The sequence below is a fragment of the Mobula hypostoma genome, chromosome 6 (assembly GCF_963921235.1).
Source record: "Mobula hypostoma chromosome 6, sMobHyp1.1, whole genome shotgun sequence".
Lineage (NCBI taxonomy): Eukaryota > Metazoa > Chordata > Chondrichthyes > Myliobatiformes > Myliobatidae > Mobula > Mobula hypostoma.
This window is the reverse complement of record NC_086102.1, coordinates 105809348-105836053: the sequence shown is the minus strand read 5'-3', so window position 1 is coordinate 105836053 and position 26706 is coordinate 105809348. Positions and strand designations below refer to the sequence as shown.

General features: G+C 45.0%; 1 protein-coding gene across 1 annotated transcript in view; it reads left to right on the top strand.

Moving 5' to 3' along the window:
* Positions 1 to 1014: 1014 nt before the first annotated feature.
* Positions 1015 to 26706, top strand: part of mnx2b (motor neuron and pancreas homeobox 2b) — a 101507-nt gene continuing 75815 nt past the window's right edge. The window contains exon 1 of the mRNA XM_063049966.1: positions 1015 to 2068. Coding sequence (XP_062906036.1) covers positions 1600 to 2068 — 469 coding nt within the window. The 5' untranslated portion in view covers positions 1015 to 1599. The remainder of the gene's footprint in view (positions 2069 to 26706) is intronic.

Sequence of the window (26706 nt, the reverse complement as noted above, 5' to 3'; positions counted from 1 at the left end):
TCTGCCGCAAGCTCTCTTTACTTCTCTGTCTACCTGAGACGCTTTATTAACCCTGGGATCTTGCTGTGCTCAAAGGACCTGCAATATTTCCTCTGCTGCAAACCGCACCACCCGCACACCCCCCCCCCCACCCGGCCCCGTAGTTATTGAAGATCGCCGCCTTGAATCGGTTGATCTATACCGTAATTTTAATATGAACGAGAACTTGTGACTGAGAGTGAGTGATTTGTCCTGGAACAGTAGAGAGAAAGAGATGGCTTTAAGTGTATGGACAGCCTTGCTAATGCTCCTGAAACCCTGAAAATCGGAAACGAAAACGTGCTTCTAAACAACTATTTCCTGATGAAGAGCGAGCGAACGAAATGGGCGATAACAAGAGAGAACCTCACATTTCTCAACATTGAACTCGTTCCATGATTTCAAGTCTCTACGGCTCATGTTCTTAGTATTATGTGCTTGTTTATTATTATTACAGTATTTGTGTTTTTGTATTTGTTCAATATGCCTTTTGGACATTGGTTGTTTGTCTTTGTCTGTGCGTAGTTTTTCATTATATGGATCTCATGGCGACACACAAGTACTTTGATCATAAATTTACTTTGAATTTTGATTTCTGCTGCGCTCACATTCTCTAACTTGGAACGAGAAATTAATGTCAGTTCCCTCCATTATCACAAGCGCAGAACCGGCTCCAAACTGAACAATTCCCCGCGGCTTTCGTGCGCTCCATTCCCCCGTGACTCGGGGGTCCGATAACCCTTTCAGCGTTTTCTCTGTCCCTTCTTGGCGGAGTTTCATGGCAGTAAGGGGATAGTTAGTTAACGAAACTGCATTTGAAAAGACTCTTCGTCCCCGGGGGGAAGAGTGTCGAGAGGGGCGGGTACAGGGACGGTGCTCCTCCCTCGCCTAGAAAGGCGGACACTCTAACGGCGCAGTCGTGGGCCAAGGGACCGGCAGCCCATTGTGGGACCAAAATATATATACACACACACACATACAGACCCGTGCGCCAAGGAATGCGGTGAGAGTGAGGCTCAGCGGGCACAGGGAAAGTGGGGGATTCCAGGAACAGCGGCACATGAAAACGTGGGCGAAGGTAGAAAAAGAGTGGAGAGGAAGCGGGGACAAAAGAGAGGAAAGAATAGAAGGGTAGACACAATAAATGAAAAAAAAGGAGGGGCCGAGTGCTCAGAGAAGACTTCGATAGCAAAAGAGAAAGACAGGAGAGACAGACAGACAGAGAACAGGAGCGGAACCAAAATTCGTAAAGACGGAAGGATAGAAAGTGACATAAACTGTAAAATGATCCGAAGAGGTAATTAGAAACGGGGACGCTTTTAATTGTGGGACACTCAGGTCTTGCTCGCCTGTCCCCCAAGCTAGGGAGAATCCTTTAGAGAGTGAGTCTAAAGTGAGTGTTACTGCCGAGAGTTCCCTGGAAACTGCGAGAGGAGTTGAGGTGATCTACAGGTGGCTCTGTAATAGGCTGGCAGTGCCGTCCTACGCGGTCGTCCGGCCAGGAATTGTAGAGAGAGCTCTTCTCACAGTGAGAGGGACCTCCCCAGATCTCCAAATTTCTGCACTTGTCACTCCAGGAACATGGAGAAGTCTAAGAACTTCAGGATCGACGCTCTGTTAGCCGAAGAGCCTGCCCGGGCGGTGCCGAGCTCTTCTCCTCCGGTGCTGAGTCCCAACTCGATGCCCGAGAGTTCAGCGGGGAGCCCGGGCTCCTGCATCCGCACCGACACACCGTCTCCCCGGGGAACGATGGGCGCCGTGTCTCTGGCTAGTGGGATCATCCCCAAGCCGGGTCTACTCAACCTGCAGCCCCCAGCACTTGGCTCTCTGTCCCACTCCGCTTTGCCCGCCATGTACGGGCATCCCGTCTACACCTATCCGGCATTGGGAGCCCACCACCCAGCTCTATCGTACGGGCCTTTCCCGCAGCTCGCTCAGCCACACCCCGAGCACCTCAAGGCGGCCGCCGCCGCGGGCTCTTTCCAGCTCGATCACTGGCTCCGGACTCAAGCCGCCGGCATGATGATACCTAGACTACCCGACTACAACAGTGAGTACCTGACTTCATTAACAAGTGTACAGTTTTGTATAGCTCATAACAATCGGTGAACCTGTGTCAATATTTGTGAAATTACAGCCTTTCGTCGACTCCTAGAACAGAAAAAGGCCCTTCGGCCCAACTCGTCCGTGCCGACCAAGATGCCTCGCGGCGTGTGTCTCATGTCCCTTACCTGTTCGCGTACTTGTTCAAACATTTGAGGGGTTGAAAGAGATAGGAAGCCAACGCGGGCAAATGGGACTGACACCATGGTCGGCATGGACGCAGTGGCCAAAAGGCCTGTTTCTATATGACCCGAATTGTACCTGCCCCGACCACTTCCTCTGGCAGCGCGTTCAATGTAAACGTGGCCCCTTTAAATCTTTCCACTCTCACTTTAAACCTGTCCTCTAGCTTGAGACTCCCCTACCCAGGGGAAAAAAAACTGTTTTATAGACCTCTATACGGTCACTACACTCCTACACTCCGGGCAAAATATTCTCCCAGCCTGAACTCGTCTTTATTGACTGTAGTCCAAATGTGTCACGCAAACTCCCATTTTTAGAGAAAAAAAATCCTCACAATCTAGAAAAGTAATGCTTAGAAATTTACTAAAAAGACTACTCGGTGCAGTTTAGGGAAGTTCAGCTGCTCTCAGTTTTGGTCTGCAGTATAAAGAAAGGATTTCGAGGCTTTGGAAAGGGTGCAGTAAAGGGTTTACTAGGATGCTGTCTAGATCAGAGGGCGGGTGCGGTAACAAGAGACGACTTGGTTTCGCTGAAGCGGCGGAGGCTGGGGTTGGGGGGGGTGTTCTGATAGATGTTTATAAGATTATGAGAGGCGTAGATCGCGTAGACGGACGGCATCTTTTCGCCTGGGTTAAATGACTAATACCATGCACTTAAGGTGAAAGGGGGTAAATTCAGTGGAGATGTTTCGGGGCAAGTTTTTGACACAGAGAGTGGTGGGTGGGTGCCTGAAATGCCCTGCCAGGGGTGATGGTGGAGGCAAATACGACAGAGATGTTGAAGAGGCTCTTGGACAGATACATGAATGTGGTGGCAATGGAATGATATAGGCAGAAGGGGTTAGTTCAGTTGGACTTTTGATTACTAATGCAATTAGTTCAACACGTCGTGGGCCCAATGACCTGCTCCTGTGCAGCACTGTTCTCTGTTCCATATCTATGTTCATGAGAAGCTGAGAATAGATGTTTCAATATGAAGCATTTGATAAAGATTTACCAAAATCAGAATCATGTTTAATATCACCGACATATGTCGTGAAATTTATTGTTTTGTGGTAATAGTAATGAAATACATGGAAAACTATAAATTATAATAAATAGTGTAATATTTCTTGTGGAGTAATACTGAAAGCATAGAAGCCACGTTAATTGACCACTGTAACTGACCACTAGTACGGGTGGGTGAGGCGGTAAGAGATTTGGGGTGGGAGAGTTTGTAATAGATTTGACATTGAGAGAGTGAGTGTGGGTTCCAGTGCAACAGGACGTCGAGCCGTGCTGATGGCATCGTATGGGGGCCAGCGCAGGTTCAACTGTTATTTTCTTTTTTCCATTTCCACAATTCGTTGTTTTCCTTTGCATTTATTCTGAATGCCTGTAAGAAAATGGATCTCAGAATAGTATATGGTGACGTATACAGTACGTACTTTGATAATAAATTTACTTTGAACTTTGAATACTCTTCCTCGGTAAAACTATGCAAAATATAAGTATAATTATGAAATGAATAGTACCCTTGCGCTTCCTCCGCCAATAAGATCACAGCTGATCGATTACCCTCGTGCCATTATCCCGTATTAAACCGGCGTCCATTGTTTCCTAAGTATCCAATAATGCACCTATTGCTGTCTTGAATAAACTTTGCGAGCCAGCCCCCCCCCCCACCCCGCCCAACCCCTTCCCAGGAATTCCAAAGATTCGCCACACTCGGGGTAAAGACATTTCTTCTCAACTCTGCGCGGAACTTCGTGCTGTGAGCCATCGGTAGTCCAGACAGAAATATAACCAAACCTGCATCTGCTTTATTTAGCCCAACAGAAGTGTTATACGCTTCACTGAGATCGCCTCATTCTCTTCTTGACTCAGGACAATATAGGTCCTCTCTGTTTAAATTCTGTCCACGTGACGGGCCGGAAACACCGGAGACCGCGGGTGCTGGATTCTGGAACAAATACAGAAGCAACCTGTTGGACGAACTCAGCAGGAGAGAGAGCGTCTGCAGGCCGTCCACTCCCCTGCACAGATGCTGCCTGACCCTCTGAGATCACCCAGCATTTTGTGTACAGTATTTTACTTTAAGTTCAGGAATCTATCTGATGAACGTAGAAAACTGGTTAGACCACCTTTGGAGTAGCGTATTCAGTTGAGGTCACCTCATTAGAGGGGGGATCTATCTGTCTGTCTCTTTGTGTGTATGTATCTATCTGTTGTTGTTGTTGTTATTGTTTTTGTATTTGCAGTTTGTCATCTTTTGCACATTGGTTTCTTGTCCGTCTTCGTGTGCAGTTTTTCGTGGATTCTATTGTGTTCCTTTGCTACTGCGAATGCCCGCAAGAAAACGAATCTCAAGATTGTATATAGTAATATATGCTATTGTTGTTCCTCACCGCGCCTTGTGGCCCGTAGGGCGACAAACTTGTCGTTCTTTTAGCATTTTATGTTTTTTTACGAGGCAGAGTTGCTAGCTGGACGCTCAACCCAGCACGGATGGACAGCGCCCCAGGAGCCGGCCGAATTCGACCCCAGGACCACTCGCCTCGAAGTCCGGTGCTGATGCCACCACAGGCCGGCTAACATAAACTGCACGTACATAATAAATTTACTTTGAACTTTGTAAGAGGGCTTCATTTCCGCTCCTACAGTGATGTTGTTAAAGAGGCAAAAGAAATCGACAAGTCAACTGGTCGACCAGCATCCGTGGAGACACCACATCATTTCTGTTGAAGTACAGTACTTCGACCTAAAATGACGCTGCACCGTTTGCCACCACAGATGCTGTCTGACCCGCTGAGATTTGCCAACGACCTTTTCATGCTATTGTTCTAGATTCCAGCATCTGCAGGCTCCATAGTGAACAGGATGTCAACATTAATCAGGTTTGGATAGGTACGTGGATGGGAGGGTGCTGGTCGATGGGACTACTGTACGCAGAATAAGAGTTCAGCGTGGACTAGATGGGCCGATTGGCTTGTTTCTGTGCAGCACTCTTCTATGGCTAACCGAATAACTCTTTCCCAGACCTATGCGAGAATGACTGACCAAACGGTCCCCTTATTTGTTCTGTGTGTGTCTTTAATGTTGCATAAATATATATGCATATAATTCCAGATAAAGGGCCTCGGTCCGAAACGTCCACTGTTTATTCCGATCCATAAACGCTGCCTGATCTGCTGAGTTAATCCAGCATTTCTGGGCGTGTTGTCCGGTATATAGAGAGTCACAGAGAACTACAGAACGGAAACAATCTGTTCGGCCCATCTAGACAGGTATATGGAGGAATTTAAGGCGGGGGCTTATATGGGAGGCAGGGTTTGAGGGTCGGCACAACATTGTGGGCCGAAGGGCCTGTACTGTGCTGTACTATTCTATGTTCTAGTCCGTGCCGAACTATTAATCTGCCTAGACTCATCGACTTGCACCCAGACCATAGCTCTCCACACCCCTCCCATCCCTGCACCTATCCAAACTTCTCAAATGTGGAAATCCGCCACTTGCGCTGACAGCTCGTTCCATACTCTCAGCACTCTGAGTGAAGACGTTTTCCTTAAGCATTTCACCTTTCGTCCTTAATTCATGCCTTCTAGTTCTAGACTCATCCAGCCTGCTTGCATAATTTTGTATATCTCTATCAAATCTCCGTCGCTCCAGGGAATGAAGTCCTGTAACTATAACTATAACTATAACAACTATAAATTTCGCTATAACTAGTCCTAGCCTATTCAACCTTTCCCTGTAACTCAGCTCCACAAATCTTGACATACAGGGCAGGTTACTTTTCTTTTGAAAATATAATAGAAAGAAAAGCTGATCATATTTTTCGTGTTTGCGTTCGCTGTTTTTCCCCCGTAGTGGTGTGCATCTCACTCTGTTTCTTGGGAACATTATGAGGGAATAATCGTTCCTTAAGATACCTAGATAAGGAAAAATAAATCCCAGAGTTAAGTTTAAAATGGAGGTTATTCAGAAGAGTTGTTAAGAGTTCATATTTTAACTGAATTATCACTAGGACATCCTCAAAGCGTGCTTTATTGTTCGTTCAGTGTGGCGGCTGTTTTGACATGGGCCGGACGTCCAGTTGAAACTGCTCATTGGGTAATAAATTCCAAATGTCGTTACAAAATAAAGGATTCTTCTGAATATCGGTGCGGCTTTGTTCTGTCGTGGCATCTGTTCCATGTTTGAGAAGGAACAGTTGTGTGTTGTGCAGTTCGTCGGAATGTTTGAGTCTAAGATACAGTGCAAATCCCCTTTGTCACTCGCCCCTGAGACTGAAGCGGGATTAAGCCAGTAAACCTCTCTGGGTCTGAAGTAGTTGTCGTGGATCGGTCGATGGCAAATGCCGCTCTTTTTCGTTTCCTGTGGGGTGGAAGGACACTTTTATATAAATATTATCTATCTATCTATCTATGTATCTATCTATTTATCTATCTATCTATCTGTTTATATCCACCTAAGCATGAACTATGGAGAGGAAATTATCACTCCATTAGGATACCCTAAAATGGTTTGAGTGCGATCATGATCTTCATGTTAAGAATTGTCTATGTGTGTGTCTCTCTGCGATCGTGTGTGTGTGTGTAAAACGGGAAGATAGAAGGGAGAGGAAAAGAAAGAGAGAGTGACTGACTAAAGGGGGGAGCGAAGAAAAGGTGACTGAAAGAGGGAAAGAGGAGAGTATTATTCTTCCAAGCATGAGCTATATATATACTGCAGGCGTAAAAAGAAATTGTCACTACATCAAAATACTGTACCCTGAAGTGTTTTGAATCCTGGGGATTGTGTCTCGGTGTGCGTGTGTGTGCACTGCACTTTCTCCGTAACTATAACACTTTATTCTACAATCTTGTGGTTTCCTCTTGTGCTACCTCAATGTATTGTTGTAATGAACTGATCTCCATGGATAGCGTGCAAAACAAACTTTTTCACTGTACCTAGCTGCAGGTGTCAATAATAAACCAATTTACCGATTTACCAATTATTCATCTACGCGTCAGCTATATATATGTATATTACAGGCGTGTAGGAAATGTTCGTTACATCAGTCTCCCCTGCAGTCTTTTCTAATAGTTGCATGGTCATTACCTTATTCTTGGGAGTGAGTGTGTGTGTGTGTGTGTGTGTGTGTATGTGGTGTGTATGTGCGCGCGAATGTGTGTGGGTGTGTATGTGTGTATGTGGTGTGTGTGTGTGTGTGTGTGTGTGTGTGTGTGTGTGTGTGCGCGCGAATGTGTGTGGGGCGGGTTGTGGAGAGAGGTTTAGAGGGAGATCACGCGCTAGTATCATATGCATTACGTTGTATAAATAAATAACCACGTTATATATTGCACGTAACAGATTTCAGATGCAAAATGAAGATCTCCAGATTTAGGCCCGCTAATGCACTCGGCGATAGGTACCAAGTTTTCTCTGTGCGGTTCATTGGGATCTCGGGTTGTGTGTGGAGGTCAAGTTGTTAAAGGAAGTTGTCGTTCAATCTAATTGCTTGTTGAAATAATTGGATCAATTTGCAGTTGGATCCAGGGCTGTTTCACGGCCCATTAGCCACAATGAAGAAGAGATCGTTGTGTGTAGGGTACAGATGAGATCAGATGCATTGCGCACGCCAACAACAGAAGCACAAAGCGGGAGACTTCACACCTCGCACACGTACAATATTTATACAGGAATCACATCGTGTTCAGTCAGAGAGAAATGCGAGAGGGAAAACTGAAAGTCGGATAGGGTTACAGGGAGAAACTAAAATAGAACGAGAGGTAGACAGAAATAGAGAGAGAGAGAGAGAGAGAGAGAGAGAGATGGGACACATAAGGGGAGAATGAGAGTAAGAATCAAGTTTATTATCACGGTCTTCTATAACGTGAAACGTATTGCAGCATAAACTACATAAATATTAATATTAATGTTAACTAATTAATATTAAAGTCAATAATATTAATTTATTACAATTAAGACATAAAATTAATATATATTATATAATATTACAAGAAAGAAATAATGTAGCATCTATGGAAAAGTACAGTCGACTTTTCGGGCCGAGCCCTTTCAGCAGGACTGGAGAAAAAAAGATGAGGAGTAGATTTAAAAGGTGTGTGTGTATGGGGCAGGGGCGGGGGGAGAAGCACAAGGTGATAGGTGAAACCTGAAAGGGGGGGTGAAATAAAGAGCTGGGAGGCTGATTGGTGAGAGATTCAGGACTGGAGAAGGGGGAGTTTTGATAGGAGAGGACGGAAGGCCCTGGAAGAAAGAAATGGGGGGAGGCCTGGCTAGTCTCCGTCCTAATGGCATGAACATCGATTCCTCGAACTTCCGATAATGCCCCCACCCTTCATCATTTCCCATTCCCATTTTCCTCTCTCTCCTTGTCTGCCCATCGCCTCCCTCGTTTCTTTCTTCTATGGCCTTCGGTCCTTTCCAATCAGATTCCCCCTTCTCCATCCTGGATCTCTTTCATCAATCAACTTCCCAGCTCTTTGCTTCACCCCGACCCCTCCCGGTTTCACCTATCACCTTGTGCTTCTTTTCCCTCCCCGTACCCCCACCTCTTTTAAATCTACTCCTCGGTCTTTTTTCTCCAATCACGCTGAAGTTTCTCGGCCAGAAATGTTGGCTGTACTCTTTTCTATAGATGCTGCCTGGCCTGCTGAGTTCCTCCAGTATTTTGTGTGTGTTGTTTGGATTTCCAGCATCTGCAGATTTTCTCTTGTTTATGAATGAAGTAGTGTTCATGGATTCATGAACCGTTCATAAATATGATAGGAATGAGTTTATTATCGTCACAGGAACTGAGATATGGTGAAAAACTTGTCTTACATACCATCACACAGCATAAATCATCACATCTGAAATGAGTTTGGAGCTCAGGAGAACGAGGGGAGATCTTCAAAGTTCAAAGTAATTTATTATCGAAGTATGTATATGTCACTGAATACTACCCTGGGGTTCTTGCAGACATTCACAGAGAGAAAAAGAAATACAATAGAATCAATGAAAAACTATGCATGAAGACTGACAAAGAACGACAAACTGAGCAAATACAAAATACATACGTACATGCATACATTCATACATACACTTGTACACATCTACATACAGAGAACATGAGTTGTAGAGTCCTCTCAAGGAGTCGGTAGATTGTGTTCGGTGATCAGATCAGTGTTGAGGTGAGTGAAGTTATCCACTTTGGTTCAGGAGCCTGACAGGTGAAGGGTAATAACTGTTCCTTGTCCTGGTGGTGTGGAACCTAAGGCTCCTGTACCTCCTTCCCGAAGGTGGCAGTGAGAAGAGAGCATGGCCTGGAAGGTGGGGTATCCTTGATGATGGGTGCTGCTCTCTTGCGGCAGTGCTCCTTGTAGATACACTCAGTGGTGGAGAGGGCTTTCCCTGCGATGGACTGGGGTGAAATCATCACTTCTTGTCGGCTATTCCATTCCTGGGCTTTGGTGTTTCCATACCAGGTCATGGAGCCACTCTGCACTGTGCAACTAACGAAGTTTGTCAGATTTTTAGGTGACGTTGAATCTGTGCAGACTGAAAAAAATAGAGGTGCTGCTCTGCTGTCTTTGTAATGGCACTTAAGTGCAGGTGCCAGGACAGAATCTGTGAAATGGTAATGCCAAGGAATTTAATGTTGCCCTCCATTCACCTCCATTCCCCTGATAAGGACTAGCTCATGGACCTCTTCCTTTTTCCCCCTCTAGTTTTATAGAGGTGGTCTTATGATAAAATTGAGGGGAACAGATAGGGTAAATCTAAACAGGTTTTCCCACTGAGGTTCATTGAGATTAGAACAAATGGTGAAAGGTCAAATACTTAAGGGGAAATTTGGGTTGGTGCAAGTGTGGAATGAGCTGTCAGCAAAGTGCGACTGCAAAATTTAAGATAAGTTTGGATAAGTACATGGATGGGAGGCGTATGGAGGGATGTGGTCCAAATGCAGGCCGATGAGGTTAGGCAGAAGGCATAGTCAGTATGGACTAGATGGGTCAAAGGGCCTGTTTCTGTGCTGGAGGCCTCTATGACTCCACAGAAACCTCCCATCAAACCTACAGAAACTGAGAAGGGAAGACGGTTTGAACTTGTGATGTTTTGTGTGAGGCTGTCTGTGTTTATTGTGGAGTGAGTTATGAAGCAGCAGCTGTCTGTGAATTGAAGAAAAATCTCTCTCTCACTCTCTCTCTCACTGTCTCTCTCTCTCTCTCACACACACACACACACACACACACACACACACACACACACACACACACACCCCCCTACATACCCACATACATCCACCTCCACCCCCACACACTGACACACCTACTCTCATACACATACCCAACTGCCCTTACACACATACACATCCACACTTGCTCTCTTATGTACACACACACACACACACACACACACACACCTGTGCACACATAAGACCGTAAGATATAGGAGCAGAAGTAGGCTATTTGGCCCATTGAGTCTGCTCTGCCATTCAATCATGGGTTGATCCAATTCTTCCAGTCATCCCCACTCCCCTGCCTTCACCCCATACCCTGTGATGCCCTGGCTAATCAAGAACCTATCTATCTCTGCCTTAAATGCACCTAATGACTTGGCCTCCACAACCACTAGTGGCAACAAATTCCACAGATTTACTACCCTCTGACTAAAGTAATTTCTCCGCATCTCTGTTCTAAATGGACGTCCTGCAATCCCGAAGTCCTGCCCTCTTGTCCTGGACTCCCCTATGATAGGAAATAACTTTGCCATATCTAATCTGTTCAGACACACACACCCAGCCACCCTCTTACACATCCATCCAACCTTACACACGTGCATGCGCACGCACACGCCCACACACACACTCACACTCACTCACACACACCATAAGTTACCTAAAAACATATTGCTTTAAACAGTGAAACCAATAATAATAAATATAATAATGAGCATAGCAAATTGTACAGAACAACAGGCTGGTGCAATGTTCTGTGGTGCAAACGGGGGCAGTGTAAAATTAAATGCTGAAGTGACAACGCCAAGAGAGGTGAAATTAAGGTTTCAAGAGCATGGCAGCACACTGGGAAGGGGATGTGAGAGAGGTGACTGGTTCAGGAATCTGACAGCAGTGCGGAAGAAGTGTTCTTTTGTCCGCGTTTTCAAGCTACTGTATCTTCTGCTAGAAGGTAGAAGAGAGAAAAGTGAATGGCTCGGGTGGCAGACAGACTTAATGATACTGTTAGCTTCCTGAAGCAACACACCATGAAAATGGACTGGACAGAAGGAAATGATGAGCCTGTGACAGACTGGGCAGTGTTTACCACTTTCTGCATGGTCTGGCCCAGAGCAGTTGCCATAACAGGCTGAGATATAATCCATCAGGGTACTTTCCATCGAGAATCTCTGGAAGTTCGAGAGAATCCTCAAGGGCAAGCCAAATCTTCGCAGCTGCCTAAGAAATTACATGTGCTGATGTGACTTCCTGATCACTGCATCCATGTGGAGGGACCAGGAGAGGTTGCCAAAAGAATGAGCTGTGATATCTGGAAACCATAGCTGAGTTGAATTTCAGAACCAGAACCATGTATCCTGACATATGTTGTGAAATGTGTTGTTTTGCAGCAGCAGTACAGTGCAATATTAAAATACTAAAAGTAAGGTTAGAAAAATAATAAAAACTGTGCAATTTCAGTGAGTTTCTTTCAGGTGCCTTGGGTTCATCCCACGTCGCAAAGACATTCAGGTTAGTGGGTTAATTGTTTACATGGGTGTAATTGGGTGGTATGGGTTCACTGGGCCAGAATGATCTGCTACTGTGCTGGATCTCAAAATAAAGAATATAAGGTGAGTGAGATAGTGAGGTTGTGTTCATGGACTGCTCAGAAATCTGATGGTGGAGGGATAGAATATTGAGTGTGTGCCTCCAGGCTCCCTGAGGGTAAGAACGAGAAGAGGGCATGTCCTGGATAGTGAGGATCCTTCTTGAGGTACTGTCTTTTGATCCATGTTTGTATTGATATTGGGAGGGAAGAGAAACATATCCTATCCCTGAGATGGTCTGTGATCTAACCCCTCACACCCACCACTGCAGCATGTCCTATCTTGAGGCCTTGTAGACTGAAACAGGTGATTAAACTGGGTGCATTTTGAATTTGCAGTGATACTTGGAGAGGTGAATATTGGCATTTTAATCCAGATTTAAAATAAACATAGTCATACAGCACAGAAACAGGCCCTCCAGCTGACCAAGATTTCCGTCTAAGCTTGTCCCAGTTGCCTGCATTTGGCCCATATTGCTCTAAACCTGTCTGTGAACCTGTCCAAGTACCTTTTAAATGTTGTTAATGTACCTGCCTCAACCACTTCCTCTGACAGCTCGATCCACATACTGGAAATAACAAATACAGCAATAAATACTGTGACAAGACAGAGACTGTACAAAGGAGATTTACTAGGAGGCTGCCTGGATTACAGAACATGCCTTATGAAGAGTATTTGAGTGATGTAGGGCTTTTCTCTTTGGAGTGAAGGAGGATGAGAGGTGACCACAGAGGTTTACGAGATGATAAGAGGCATAGATTGAGTGAATAGCCATACAAGGGGTCATAATTGTAAGGTGATTGGAGAAAAGTAATGGGGGGGAGGGATCAGAAGTGGCATGTGTGTAGAACACACCACCAGGGCTGGTGTTAGAGGCAAACGTATTAGGGGCATTTAAGATGCCCTTAGATAGGCACATGGATGATAGGAAAATGGAGGGTTATGTGGAAGGGAAGCGGAGATTGATCTAAGAGTAGGTTAAAAGATCAGTAAAACATTAAAGTTCAAGTTTAATTATCATTCAACCATACATAAATACCCATGAATACAGCCGAATGAAGCAGTGTTCCTCCAGGGCCAAGGTACAAAACACAGAACCAACATTCATACACAGCACAAGTTACATATAGCACATATAAGATAGCAAGCAAACATACAGTTACACAAAAAATACTGTACATCTGTATACCCCAAACCCTTGAGTGACATGTCCTATAAATTGATAGTACATGGTGTTATTGGCAAGACCAAGCAGTTCTCAGCAGACTGCAGATGAACATATGCATGTACACAATCCAGCTTGTCATTCCACAAATCGAACACTGGAAGGCAACACTGATGAGGGTGGGTGAGGGTGGGGTTAGTGCAGCCCTCATCCCAGCATGGACACTGTGCTACACCACCTCTAGCATCCCTTCTCCTGGACTGCTGCAACAGGCAAGCCCACAGCATGAGCCCTAGTCCTCGCCACGCATGTCCCCCGCTGTCTGTCTCATAAATAAAGAACGGAAATGGACTTGCAGCATTTTACATTATCAATGTCCAACAGGGTCTGGCAAGCACAAGAGAAATGTCACTACATACCGCCTGCACGCACCGACTCCAATGCCTTCCTGTGGCAGGCAGTAGCATGATTGGCACCACGTCCAGATTCTCTGCTAACAAGCGGCTCGTTGATGGGATAGAACTGCAGTACCTGATGCTTCTGTAATCATAAAAAAGACAAAAATACCTATGGATGGCCCCCGAGAGGCTGCTGCGTCCAAACACACCACCATCTGTCCACCTCATTGTGGGTCAAAGGGTCTATACTGTGCTGAACTGTTTTATGTTCAAAGCACAAAATTAAAGAATGGTCCAAAAGTATGCAAACTGAGGTAGTGCAAAACGAAAATGCTGAAGTGACAATAACAGAAGCCAGAATTTGGGGGACAAAAATTAAACAGCCCATTCTAGTTGAGTGAAGGGATTCTTGACACAGAAAAATCCATTAAACTAAACCCATCCTTCACTCATTACTATGGTCACAAGCTTCTACTGGAAATGTGTTTCAGCACCAGACACACCTTAATCCTTTATTTTGGTTGCTTTTCTCCCCCTCCCTCAGAGGTTAACATAATCAAAAAGTAATACAAACACAGGTGTTGGACGATCTGGTGAGAAAGCGGAAGATTTACACAGGACTGAGGCTTTAACAACTCAAAACAGTCGGTTAAACTTATGGCAAGCAAAGGGGGTCTGAGGGAATAACATATAAGGAATGTTTAATGGCTTTGAGTCTGTACTCACTAGAGTTTAGAAGAATGAAAGCTATCAAATATTGAAAGGCCCAGATAGAGTGGATGTGGAGCCAATGTTTCCCTTCATGGGGGAGCCTAGGATCAGAGGGCACAGCCTCAGAATAGAAGGACATCCTTTTAGAACTGAGATGAGCTCTCTTCTCATAAATACGAGGAATTCTTCAGATGCTGGAAATTCAAGCAACACACATCAAAGTTGCTGGTGAACGCAGCAGGCCAAGCAGCATCTCTAGGAAGAGGTACAGTTGACGTTTCGGGCCGAGACCCTTCATCAGGACGAAGAACCGTTGCATTCACCAGCAACTTTGATGTGTGTTGCTTGAGCTCTCTTCTCACTGCTTCTATCAGGAAGCCTGTACAGGAGCCTCAAATCCCACACCACCAGGTTCAGGAACAGCTATTACCCCTCAGCCATCAGGCTCTTGAACCAGAGGGGATCACTTCACTCACCCAACACAACTGATTTCACAACCTATGGACTAACTTTTAAGGATTCTACAACTCATGTTCTTGATACTTATCTATCTATCTATTTATAAATTTTTCCCCTCTTCTTAGTATTTGCAAAGTTTGTTGTCTTTTGTACTTTGGTTGTTTGTATTTGTAGTGTGCATTTTCATTGATTCTATTGTGTTTCTCTGTAATATCTATTGTGAATGCCCGCAAGTAAGTGAATCCCAGGGTAGTGTATGGTGACATACTGTATATGTACTTTGAGATAAATTTACTTAAACTTTGAACTTTAAGGAGGAATTTTGTTTGGCCTTAGGGTGGTGAGTTTGTGGAATTCATTGCCAAAGACAGCTGAGCAGTCCAAGTATATTTAAGGCAGAGTTGATAGGTCCTTGGTTAGTAAGGGCATTAAATGGTTAAGGGGAGAAGGTAGGGATAATGTGTTTGAGAAAGATGATGAATGATGGAGCAGACTCAGTGGACATAATAGCCTAATTCTGCTCCTATGTCTCACAGTTACTCCTGGGCTGATCTCTGTGGACGTATAAAGCGTCCTGCTTTTAATCTTTCTTTTTCTTGCCCCATCGGGTCCACACTGGCACTCAGCAGAGCAAACTCCTCGTTTCCAGTTCACTGTTTTTCCATTCTCTCATCACGCTGTTCCTTCACCTCCCCTCCACACTGTTCGGTTCTGGTCGCCTCATTACAGGAAGGATGTGGAGGTTTGAGAGAGGTGGAGGAAATTTACCAGGGTCCTGCCCAGTCCACAGAGCATGTCTTACTATGATAAGCTGAGCGATCTAGGAGCAAAGGAGGATGAGCGGTGACCTGTTAGAGGTGTACAAGATGATATTCGGGCAGGTGGAGCTCATCAGCCTTGGACGGCAGCCCGCCTGGGAGAAGGAAAACTCTGATTTTAAACCTCCGCTGCCTTGTGACTATACCCACCGATGGGAAAAGCTTCATCAGTAAACCCCGAGGAAGAAATCCAGAGCTGGGGTTCCTAAGGCAGTTAGATGTTTTCAACTCTGGCAACTTCTGTGATGACACTGGTGCCAAGCTGGATTGGCATTTGCCTTACCCCTGGACTACATCAGTGATGTGGAGAGGGGGCACCCGCTGCATGGGCAACAGCCAGTTCTTCAAATCTTCCCACCCAGACTGGCGCCTTAGAGAGGACACGGTTCACCAGAGGAGCAAACCCATGATCCCCTGGGATCGACAGCTGTCTACAAGATGATATATCTTGAGGCATATATTCAGTGGCCACCTTATTAGGTACCACTGCTCATTAGTGCAAACATCTAATCAGTAAATCATGTGGCAGCAACTCAATGCATAAAAGCATGCAGACATGGTCAAGAGGTTCAGTTGTTGTTCAGACCAAACATCACAATGGGGAAGAAACGCAATCTAAGTGACTTTGACCATGGATTAATTGTTGGTGCCAGATGGCGAGGTTTAAGTATCTCAGAAACTGCTGATCTTCTGGGATTTTCAAGCACAACAGTCTCTATAGTTTCACAAACACGAGGAATTCTGCAGATGCTGGAAATTCAAGCAACACACATCAAAGTTGCTGGTGAACGCAGCAGGCCAGGCAGCATCTCTAGGAAGAGGTACAGTCGACGTTTCGGGCCGAGACCCTTCGTCAGGACTAACTGAAAGAAGAGGTAGTAAGAGATTTGAAAGTGGGAGGGGGAGGGGGAGATCTGAAATGATAGGAGAAGACAGGAGGGGGAGGGATGGAGCCAAGAGCTGGGCAGGTGATAGGCAAAAGGGATACGAGAGGATCATGGGACAGGAGGCCGAGGGAGAATGAAAAGGGGGAGGGGTGGAAAACCCAGAGGATGGGCAAGGGGTATATTCAGAAGGACAGAGGGAGAAAAAGGAGAGTGAGAAAAAGAATGTGTGTATATAAATAAATAACAGATGGGGTACAAGGGGGAGGTGGGGCATTAGCGGAAGTTTGAGAAGTCAATGTTCATGCCATCAGGTTGGAGGCTACCCAGACGGAATATAAGGTGTTGTTCCTCCAACCTGAGCGTGACTTCATCTTTACAGTAGAGGAGGCCGTGGATAGACATATCAGAATGGGAATGGGACGTGGAATTAAAATGTGTGGCCACTGGGAGATCCTGCTTCCTCTGGCAGACAGAGCGTAGATGTTTACAGTGTCTACGTAGGTCTCTATAGTTTACAGTGAATAGTGCAAAAAATATCCAGTGAGTGGCAGTTCTGTGGGCAAAAGCCTTGTTAATGAGAGAGGTCAGAGGAGAATGGCCAATTGGTTCAAGCTGCAGGCAGGCAACAGTAACTCAAGTACCCACGTGTTACAACAGTGGTGTGCAGAGGAGTGTCTCTGAATGCACAGCACATCAAATCTTGAAGCGATTGTATTGCAGCAACAGAAGACCACAAATACCTAATAAAGTGGCCAGTGAGTGTAGATCAAGTTGATAGTCAGTGACTTTTTTCCAGAGCGGGAATGGCGAACATGAGTGGGCTGAATGTTGAGGGGACGATGTGTATTGTGCTGTAATGTTCTATGTATTCCATTTACCCATCACCATGCCACTGTGCCTTTCCCTACTGTAATAATTCGCACATCCCACCTCCCTTATTTAGTTCCACTCATGACCTTCCATCATCTGTTAACCCCACCTGTCACCAGGTTCAAACACAGCTTTATCCCACTGGTGTCAGACTCTTCTTAAGACCTCTTGTATGATAAAATAGAGTCTTGGTCTCAAAATCTACCCAGTCTTGCACTTTATCGTTTACCTGAACTGGCCCTTTTCGATAACTTTTACACTTTGTTCTGCATTCTGTCTCAATGCACTGTGCAACGATCTGATCTGTGTGAACAGTATGCAAGACAAGCTTTTCACTGTATCTCGGTATATGTGACAATATATGTGTGTGTATGTGCCAATATGTGCCAGTATCAATGCCTTCCAGACCTTCAGATTCCACTCAGATTCAGATTCATTTATTTTATCAAGTTCAACTTTAAGTTTACTGTCGTTCAACCATATAAATTTATACCGCCAAACAAAATAACGTTCCTCTGGACCAAGGCATAAAATACAGTACAATGTAACTCACACACAACACAAGGTAATATTACCACAAATAATGAAATTTATTCCAGAAGATTGACATTTAGCGTAAGGTGAATTTACAACGCAATTAAAAAGCTAACAGTATAATGGTACTGGTGCTTCAAAAGTGATGACATCTTGGTGGTGCCAGGGAGTTCAGTAGTCTCACGGCTTGGGGAAAGGAGCTGTTTCCCATCCTTGTCTTACTGCTATAGTACCTTCTGCCTCATGGTAAGGTGTCAAAGAGATTGTTGGATGGATGGGAGGGATCATTGACATTACTATGGTCCCTGCATATGCAGTGCTTCTGATATATATCTCAGACAATAGACAATGGGTGCAGGAGTAGGCCATTCGGCCCTTCGTGCCAGCACCACCATTCACTGTGATCATGGCTGATCATCCACAATCAGTACCCTTTTCCTGCCTTCTCCCCATATCCCTTCACTCAGATGGACATTTAAGCAGTGCTGACAATTTGTGATATATTCATTGAAGTATACAATAAAATGCATCCTTTCTCCCCTCCCCTCCCCTTCTCCATTTGCCTATAACACCTCTACACCTGGAGGAGGCCCTGCTTGATCTGTGGAGTTACTTCAGCAAGTTGCTGCTCCTGATTCCAACATAGAGTCATAGAGCATAGAAACAGCTCTTTGGGCCCATCTAGTCCTGTTATTCTGCCTCATCCACCAGGTCCATGGCTCTCCATACCTCTCCCATCCATGTACTTATCCAAACTTCTCATCAATAGTGCAATCAAACCTGCATCCACCACTTCCTCTGGCAGCTTGTTCCACACTCTGAGTGAACAATTTCCCCCTCGGGTTCCCCTTAAACACCTCACCTTTCACCCTTAACCTATAATCTCTAGTTCTGGTCTCGCCCAACTCCAATGGAAAAAGCTTGCTTACATTTACCTTGTCCGTATCCCTTATAATTCTGTATACCTCTATCAAATCATCCCTGATTCTCCTACATTCCAGAGGATCAAGTCTAACTAATCAACTAACAGTCCTGGCAACTTCCTGTAAATTTTCTTTGTACTCTTTCAATCTTACTTACATGTTTCCTGTAGGTGGGTGACTAGAACTGTGCACAATACTCCAAATTAGGCCTCACCAATGTCTTATACAACTTCAACATAACATCAGCATAACATTCCACCTCCTGTACTCAATGCTCTGATTTATGAAGATCAATGTGCCAATTCTCTTCATCTGCAGTCTCTTGTCTCTTTGAGTTCCTGCATAGGCTCCACTTCCATTGGCTCCTGTCGATTTGAATCTTATTTATTTATTTATCATACATACAGCAAGACATATGGTCAAATGCACCATCTGTGTTTACAACCAAAGGATGTGCTGGGAGCAGCCCGCAAGTGTTGTCACACATTCCGGTAACAACATGGCATGTCCACAGGGTTCAGCAAAACAACACAAACAACAAGAAGAACAACAACTACAGGACAAAGCAAAACAACAATAGTACAACGAGCCCATTTCTCACCCATACACAAAGACAGGCCCTAGGACAGATCACCTCCAGCCTACATCCTGCAATGGACTTGCAAGCTAAGATTTGCATACTTGCATGGTAGCATATACAGTACATACTTTGATAATACAGAAAAAAGCCCTTTGGCCCATCTAGTCTGTACTGAACTATTATTCTGCCTTGTCCCATTGACTTGCACCTAAACCATAGCCTTCCATATCCCTCCCATCCATGTGCTAATAAATCACTTTGATCTTTGAACCTTGAAATGGGTGTAGTTTAGATAGGCATCTTGGATGGCATGGATGTGTTGGGCCAAATGGCCTGTTTCTGTACTGTACTTTGAAAAATTCGGTTAACACACGTGTGGTGTTTCATGAAAGACAGCGTCCGGATGGTAAGAGAGTTCTCTAACAGCACTGAAAACTGGGAAAAATGAGGTCCAGGATTTGAACTATTGATCATAGGGTTGGGGGGGGGTGGTTACTCGATGGGCTAAGTGGCCTAATTCTGCTCCTATACCTTATGGTTTTAGTAAATCAGCATACCAATATCAGAGGATAAACAATTCAGAGTATCACAGGACTCTTTGTTGTAACAATGAATTCCACTGACCCTCTTCCCAGCTTTGCCCGAGTCAAATCAATTACTTAACAACTTTCCTCTCAGGAGATGCAATCAGTTCCGCCTCAACAATTGCCCTTCACCTGTGCAAAGATATTCACTGATAGTATCAACAGCACAGGGGAATGTGTTTACATCTTTGTGTATGTGTGCTTATTGGCGATTTGTAAGGTGTAAAATGAAGCCAATTCCCTGCATTCTCATTCCCGATAAAACCCAGGCATTTGCTGGGTGATTGACTAGACTTGAGGGCTGATGGTTGATTGGCTTTCTAAGTGGTTTAGTAATTCAAAGCGTGCTTGGTGGAAAAGACAGTTTGAGAGGCTTTTGTCTGACAGTTACTGTTCTGGTGATTATAACTAGTCTTTCTATTACACTAGATTTAGTATTTAGATCGATTCCTTCTTCTTCGGCCCTTTATCTTCACCCCCCCAGCTTCTCATTTCATCTACCTCACCCCGTCCTCCTTCCGCGTCCCCCCCAGCTGTTTCGCTATCACCTGCCAGCTTGTTCTCATTACCCTTCCCCCACCACCTTATTCCAGCTCCTGCCCCCTTCCTTTCCAGTCCTGATGAAGGGTCTTCGGCCTGAAACATCGACATTTTGTTTCATCCGGCCTTTTGTGTGTGATCCTCTAGTACTGAGATAAATTGGGAGCGCACAGTACTGTGGCAGTTAGGGTAACACAATCACCGCCCGCCACTGCCTGTCAGGAGTTTGTACACTCTTCCCGTAAGGTTTCCTCCACGTGCTCCGGTTTCCTCCCACATCCCAAAGACATTGGGTTAATAGGTCAATTGGTCACACTTGCGTGAGTGGGCAGTGCGGACTCGTTGGCCTGGACGGGGCGGTTACCGCGTTGTATCTTGAAAAGAAATCACCGTGACTTAGATATTAGTTTCACTTTATTTCCAATTCTAATTGCTCCATCTGTATTTAGTTTTCATTTTTCCTATCTCTCTCTCCTCTGTCATTCACCTGCTACAATGTTCCAACTCTTCCCCTATTCACCTTCACTCTCCCCCTCCACCCCCACCCACCTTCACCCTCCTCCCCCACCCCAACCCAGCAACCCCACCCCATCCACCTTCACCCTCCTCCCCCCCAGCAACCCCACCTCCACCCACCTTCACTGTCCACCCCCACCCAGCAACTCCACCCCACCCCCACCCACCTTCACCCTCCTGCCCCACCCTTACCCACCTTCACCATCCTCCCCCACCCCCACCCACCTTCACTGTCCACTCCCACCCAGCAACCCCACCCCCACCCACCTTCATCCTCCACCCCTACCCACCTTCACTGTCCACCCCCACCCAGCATGTCCAGCCCTGCGCTCCTTCGCTCTCCTCCCCTGCCCAGCACAAGCTGCTTGACAAAGATCTGGTGTCCCACACCACCAGGTTCAGGAGCAGTTATCACTCTTCAGACATCAGGATCCTGAAGCAGCATGGATAGCTCCACTCATCTCAGCACAACTCATTCCACTACCTACAGACTCACTTTCAAGGAGGCTAAACCTCATGTTCTCAACATTATTTATTGTTATTTGCACAATTTATCTTCTTTTGCACATTAATTGTTCGTCAGTCCTTGTTTATATATCGGAGCACACACAAAGTGCTGGGGGAACTCAGCAGGTCAGGTAGCTTCTATGGAGGGGAATAAACTGTGGAAGTTTCAGGCTGAGACCCTTCATCAGGATATTGTTTACGTATAGTTTTTTCATAAATTCTATTGGATTTCTTTACTTTGCTGTAACTGATTGCAAGGAAATGAATGTCAATATTGTATATTACGTATATTGATAATACATTTAATTTTGAACTTTGAACTTCTCATCTCTCCATTCTCAATCCTGATGCAGGGTTTCACCCTCCAATGTCTATAGACCTGCTGAAATCCTCCTGCAGAATTTGTGTTGCTGCAGATCCCAGCACCTGCAGAGATACAGTGTGTCTCTGTGCCTCCTTGGAGCTCAATGTTAATTAGCAGCAGACGTGTAAGCTGCCATACACAGATACTGCAATCATATTGCATCAGTATAATTACAGCTATTGTTAACCTGGTTACCAGTTTAGTCAACCTTGACTAAATGTAACAAAGTACATATGCACAAGTGGGCAGGATGTAGCATGATGTATTGCTACGCCAGTGACCTGGGGTCATTTCCCACTGCCACCTATAAGGAGTTTGTATGCTCTCCCCGTAACCGTTGGGTTTCCTCCAGGTTCTCCGGTCTCTTCCCACATACCAAAGATGTACTGGTTAACAGGTTAGTTGGTCACATGGGTGTAATTGGGCACTGTGGGCTTATTGGGCCGGATAAAACGGAATAAAAAGAATTATTTGCAGCAACATCACAGGCACACAGCATCAGATAAGCAGCATTCGTAAGAAAAACAAATTCAATGTAAATTATACACAAATTTATAAGAAAACACCAATTGGAGCAAATAAAAGTCGACGTTAGTGTAAAGTGGTCGTAGTGTTGCTATACTGAGGTGGTGATTAAGGTTGTGCCAGTTGGTTCAGGAAGTGACTGGTTTGAAGGGCAGAAGCTGCTCTGGAATGTGGTGGTGTGGGACTTCAGGCTGCTGTATCTCCTGCCCGATGGAAGCTGCAAGAAGAGAGCATTGCCTGGCTGGCGGGGATATTGTATTCTTGAGGAGGTGCCTCCTGTAAACACTACCAGTGGTGGGAAGGGATGTGCCCACGATGTATCGGGCTGACTCCAAAACTCTGAGCAGCTTCTTGCACTCCTCTGAACTCAGACTGCTGTTTGAGACCATGATGCAACCACTCAGGACATTTGACTTTGTTTTATCACATGTACATCGAAGCATCAAAGAATACAGTGAAATGGGTCATTTGCTTCAATGACCAGCCCATTCTGAGGATGTGTCGGGGAGGCAGCCAGCATGTGTCACCATGCTTCCAGTGCCAACAAAGCGTGCCCACACTAGTTTACCCTCGCCCACGTGTTTTTGAAATGTGTGGGGGAACCAGAGCACCTGAAGGAAAAGCACGCTGTGAAGGGGAGAACATACAAACTCCTTACAGACAACTGTGGCACTTAAACCTCGCTCACTGATCGCTGGTGCTGTAAAGCATTGCACTAATGGCTACACTACCATACAACAGTACATCTGTAGAACTTTGGTGTGTTTGATGATATGCCAGACCTCCTTAACATCCTTAGAAAGTAAAGACGCTGATGTGCCTTCCCAGGACAGATCATCTGATAACGATCATGCCTGGTCAACCCAGGCTTCAGCTCTTCCTCCCTGCTAGTTCTCCAGAGCCCTTCGTTTCTTGATCCTTCAAAACATTTATCTGCTGCTGACAACACTATAGATGACCTGATAATAAATTTGGGATAGAAAAATTGCCATTGTCTTACTTTGCAAACAGAACGCACTAGTGTTCTGTTGCTGAGCAGGGTTAGAGCTGTGCAGTTCAGTCCAAGACCCCAAAGGTTAAAGGGCGGTAGATGATCCTGAACCTGGCTGTGTGGGACTTCGGGCTTCTGCACCTCCTGTCCGATGGTGGGGATCCATGATGCTAGAAGCCACCTTTCTGAGGCAGCACCTCTTGTAGATGCTGTCAGTAATGTGTCCACCACACTCTGCAGCCTTCTGTGTAGATAATTGGGTGTTGGAATCACTGAATTCAGCCGTCATTTGGGATGCTTTCAGTCGTAAATCTGTAGATGTATTGAGTGAGATGCCAAATTTCGTTCAGCCTCTAAGATGGTTTTGCTGACAGACTACTACTAATTGTTGACAAGACACTGGAACATATTGCCATTTCATGTGTCATATTTATGGACCCTCTCCGTGAGACATGTGCAAAATTATTGGGCTATGTGGGAGAGAAGAGTGAGATTGATCATAAGGTAGGTTTATATAGATCAGCATAACATTGTGGGCCAAAGGGCCTAACCTGGGCTGTATTGTTCCACGTTCTAAAATATCCACATGTGGTCAAAACCAGACTCAGATCATCTAAAGCCAATTGGATCTTCCTATTACCAACATAAGGAGAGTCATGTTGCTCAGTTAGAACTTGGCTCTAGGACATAGTAGAATATTTATTTTAATTATTTAGAGATACAGTGCAGAACCAGCCCTTCTGTCCAGCGAGCTGTGCCAGCCAGCAACTCACCTGTTTACCAGAGAACGTACTAACTCCTTACAGACGGTGCTGGAATTGAACTCTAAACTCAAAGCTGTAATAGTGTCTCACTAACCGTGGTGCCCTAATGTAGTATGACCACAGCCTCAAAAGAGAAGGGTGTCTCCTTAGTTTCCCACTAGAACTGATGAACATTGCATGCTGCCTGGGTGTCTTATGAGGAGAGGATGAATGGGCCAGGGCTTTTCTCTTTGGAGCGAGTTAGGATGAAAGATGACCTGATAGAAGTGTACATGATGATAAGAATTATAGATCGAGTGGACAGCAAAATAATTTTTCCCAGGGTGGAAATGGAAACTCCAAGGGGTTTTAATTTTAAGGTGAGTGGATTAAAGTATAGGGGGGGGATGTCAGCGGTAGGTTTTTTTACACAGAGAGTGGTGGTTGCATGGAAAACGCTGCCAGGGGTGGTGGCAGAAGCAGATACATTCAGGTCATTTAGGAGTCTCTTAGAGAGGCACATGGATGACAGAGAAATAGAGAGCTATGTGTGAGGAAATGGTCAAATTGACCTTTGAGTGGGTTAGAAGGTCAGCACAACATCATGCACTAAAAGGCCTGTACTGTGCTGTGCTGTTCAATCTTCCTCTTCAGCCCATCACCTTACTGGGGCATGGGCCTCTGAGAGCAGTTCTCCAGAGTACTCCGTCCTGAGCCAGACTTTCAATCTTTCAAGGTGTAGCCCGTCGAAGATCCTCCTTCTCCCAGGGGTGAACTTCTGCTGGCGTTTCTGTAGCACTGGGTTTTTATGGCATGGGGTTGCTAGCCTTATGCCCAACCCTCCTCCTGTTGCAGCCGGACTTGGGACCGTCCATGGCAGAGTTGTTCTCTGTTCTATGTGATGTTATTAGAAACAGGAGAACAGGATGAAGTCTGCTCCAGTGTTCAATGGGGACAAAAGCTAACCTGCCCTGGTGCACTTTACCTTCCTTCACAGTTTGAAGTTCTCAAAGTAAAATACATACGTGTCATCATATACAATCTGGAAATACATTTTCTTGCAGGCATGCTCAACAAATCCATAATAGAATAATAACTACAATAGAATCAGTGAAAGACCTCACCAACATGGGTCTTCAACGAGAGTGCAAAAGACAACAAACTGTGCAAGTACAAAGAGAATGAAATAATAATAATAATAATAAATAAATAAGCAATAATTATCCAGAACATGATATAAGGAGTCCTTGAAGGTGAGTTCATAGGTCATGGGGACACTTCAATGATGGAGCAAGTGAAGTTGAGTACCTTCTTCCTGATGGCAGCAGTGAGAAGAGAGCATGACCTGGGTGGTGGGGGTCCTTGATGATGACTGCTGCTTTCCTGTGTAGAACAAAGAAAACAAATAGAATCTGTGAATAACACAACACAGACAAACACTGACAAACAACCAATGTGCAGAAGAAGACAAGCTGAGCAAATGCAAAATAAATAAATATATAATACTGAGAACCCAAGTTGAAAGTGAGTCTGTAGGATGGGGAATCAGTTCATTGCTGAGGTGAGTGAAATTATCCATGTTGGTTCAGGAGCCCAAGGTAGTAATTGTTCCTGAACCTGGTGGTGTGGGACCTAAAGATCCTGTACTACTTGTCCAATGGCAAGAGTAAGAAGAGAGCATACCCTGGATGCTCTCCAGGAGGTAGAATGATAACAGAGCAGTGGGATTAAATGTTTTTACTGAATCATGTAAGGCATGGTACATGCTGGGCAATTTACAGTGCAGGAGCAATGAAACAAGGCATGCTGAGACGAAAATGTGTGCAATTGGAAGTCCGATATACCCAAGTCATTTAAGCGGTGGTTAATTAGTTCTTGATTAGTCAGTGTGTCTAACATTGGGAAGTCTAGGACCAAAGAACACAGCCTCAAAATAGAAGGAAGTCTCGTTCAAACGGAAATGAAGAGGAGTTTCTTTAGCCTGAAGTTGATAAATCTTTGGAATTCATTGCCACAGATGGAAGCCAAGTCATAGGGTGTATTTATAGCAGAGATTAATCTAGGACGTTTAGTGTAATGCTATTATAGTGTCAGAGATGCAGGTTCAATTCCTTCGCAGGAAGGTTTACTAATGCTGCACAAAGGAGTTTAAACTGGAGTTGCAGGAGGATGGGAAGCAGAGTGCGAGAACAGATAGTGTAGTGGTTGTGGAGAAAGATGTTGTCATACAAAGTCAGGAATTGAAAGGTCGAGCATGTCTATATTCCTTGCCAAGTGCCGAATTATGCACAATCCAATGTCTACTCAAGGCTCTCTCTCCTACCAAGCAATCCAGTGTCTCCTCGAGACTGTGGTGCACAAAATGTGCTCACTTCTTTTTTATATTTTATACTTGCACAGTTTGCCTTCTTTGCCACATTGGTTATTTGTCAGTCTTTAAGTGCAGTTTTTATTGATTCAATTGTAGTTCTTCGTTCTACTGTGAATGCCTTCAAG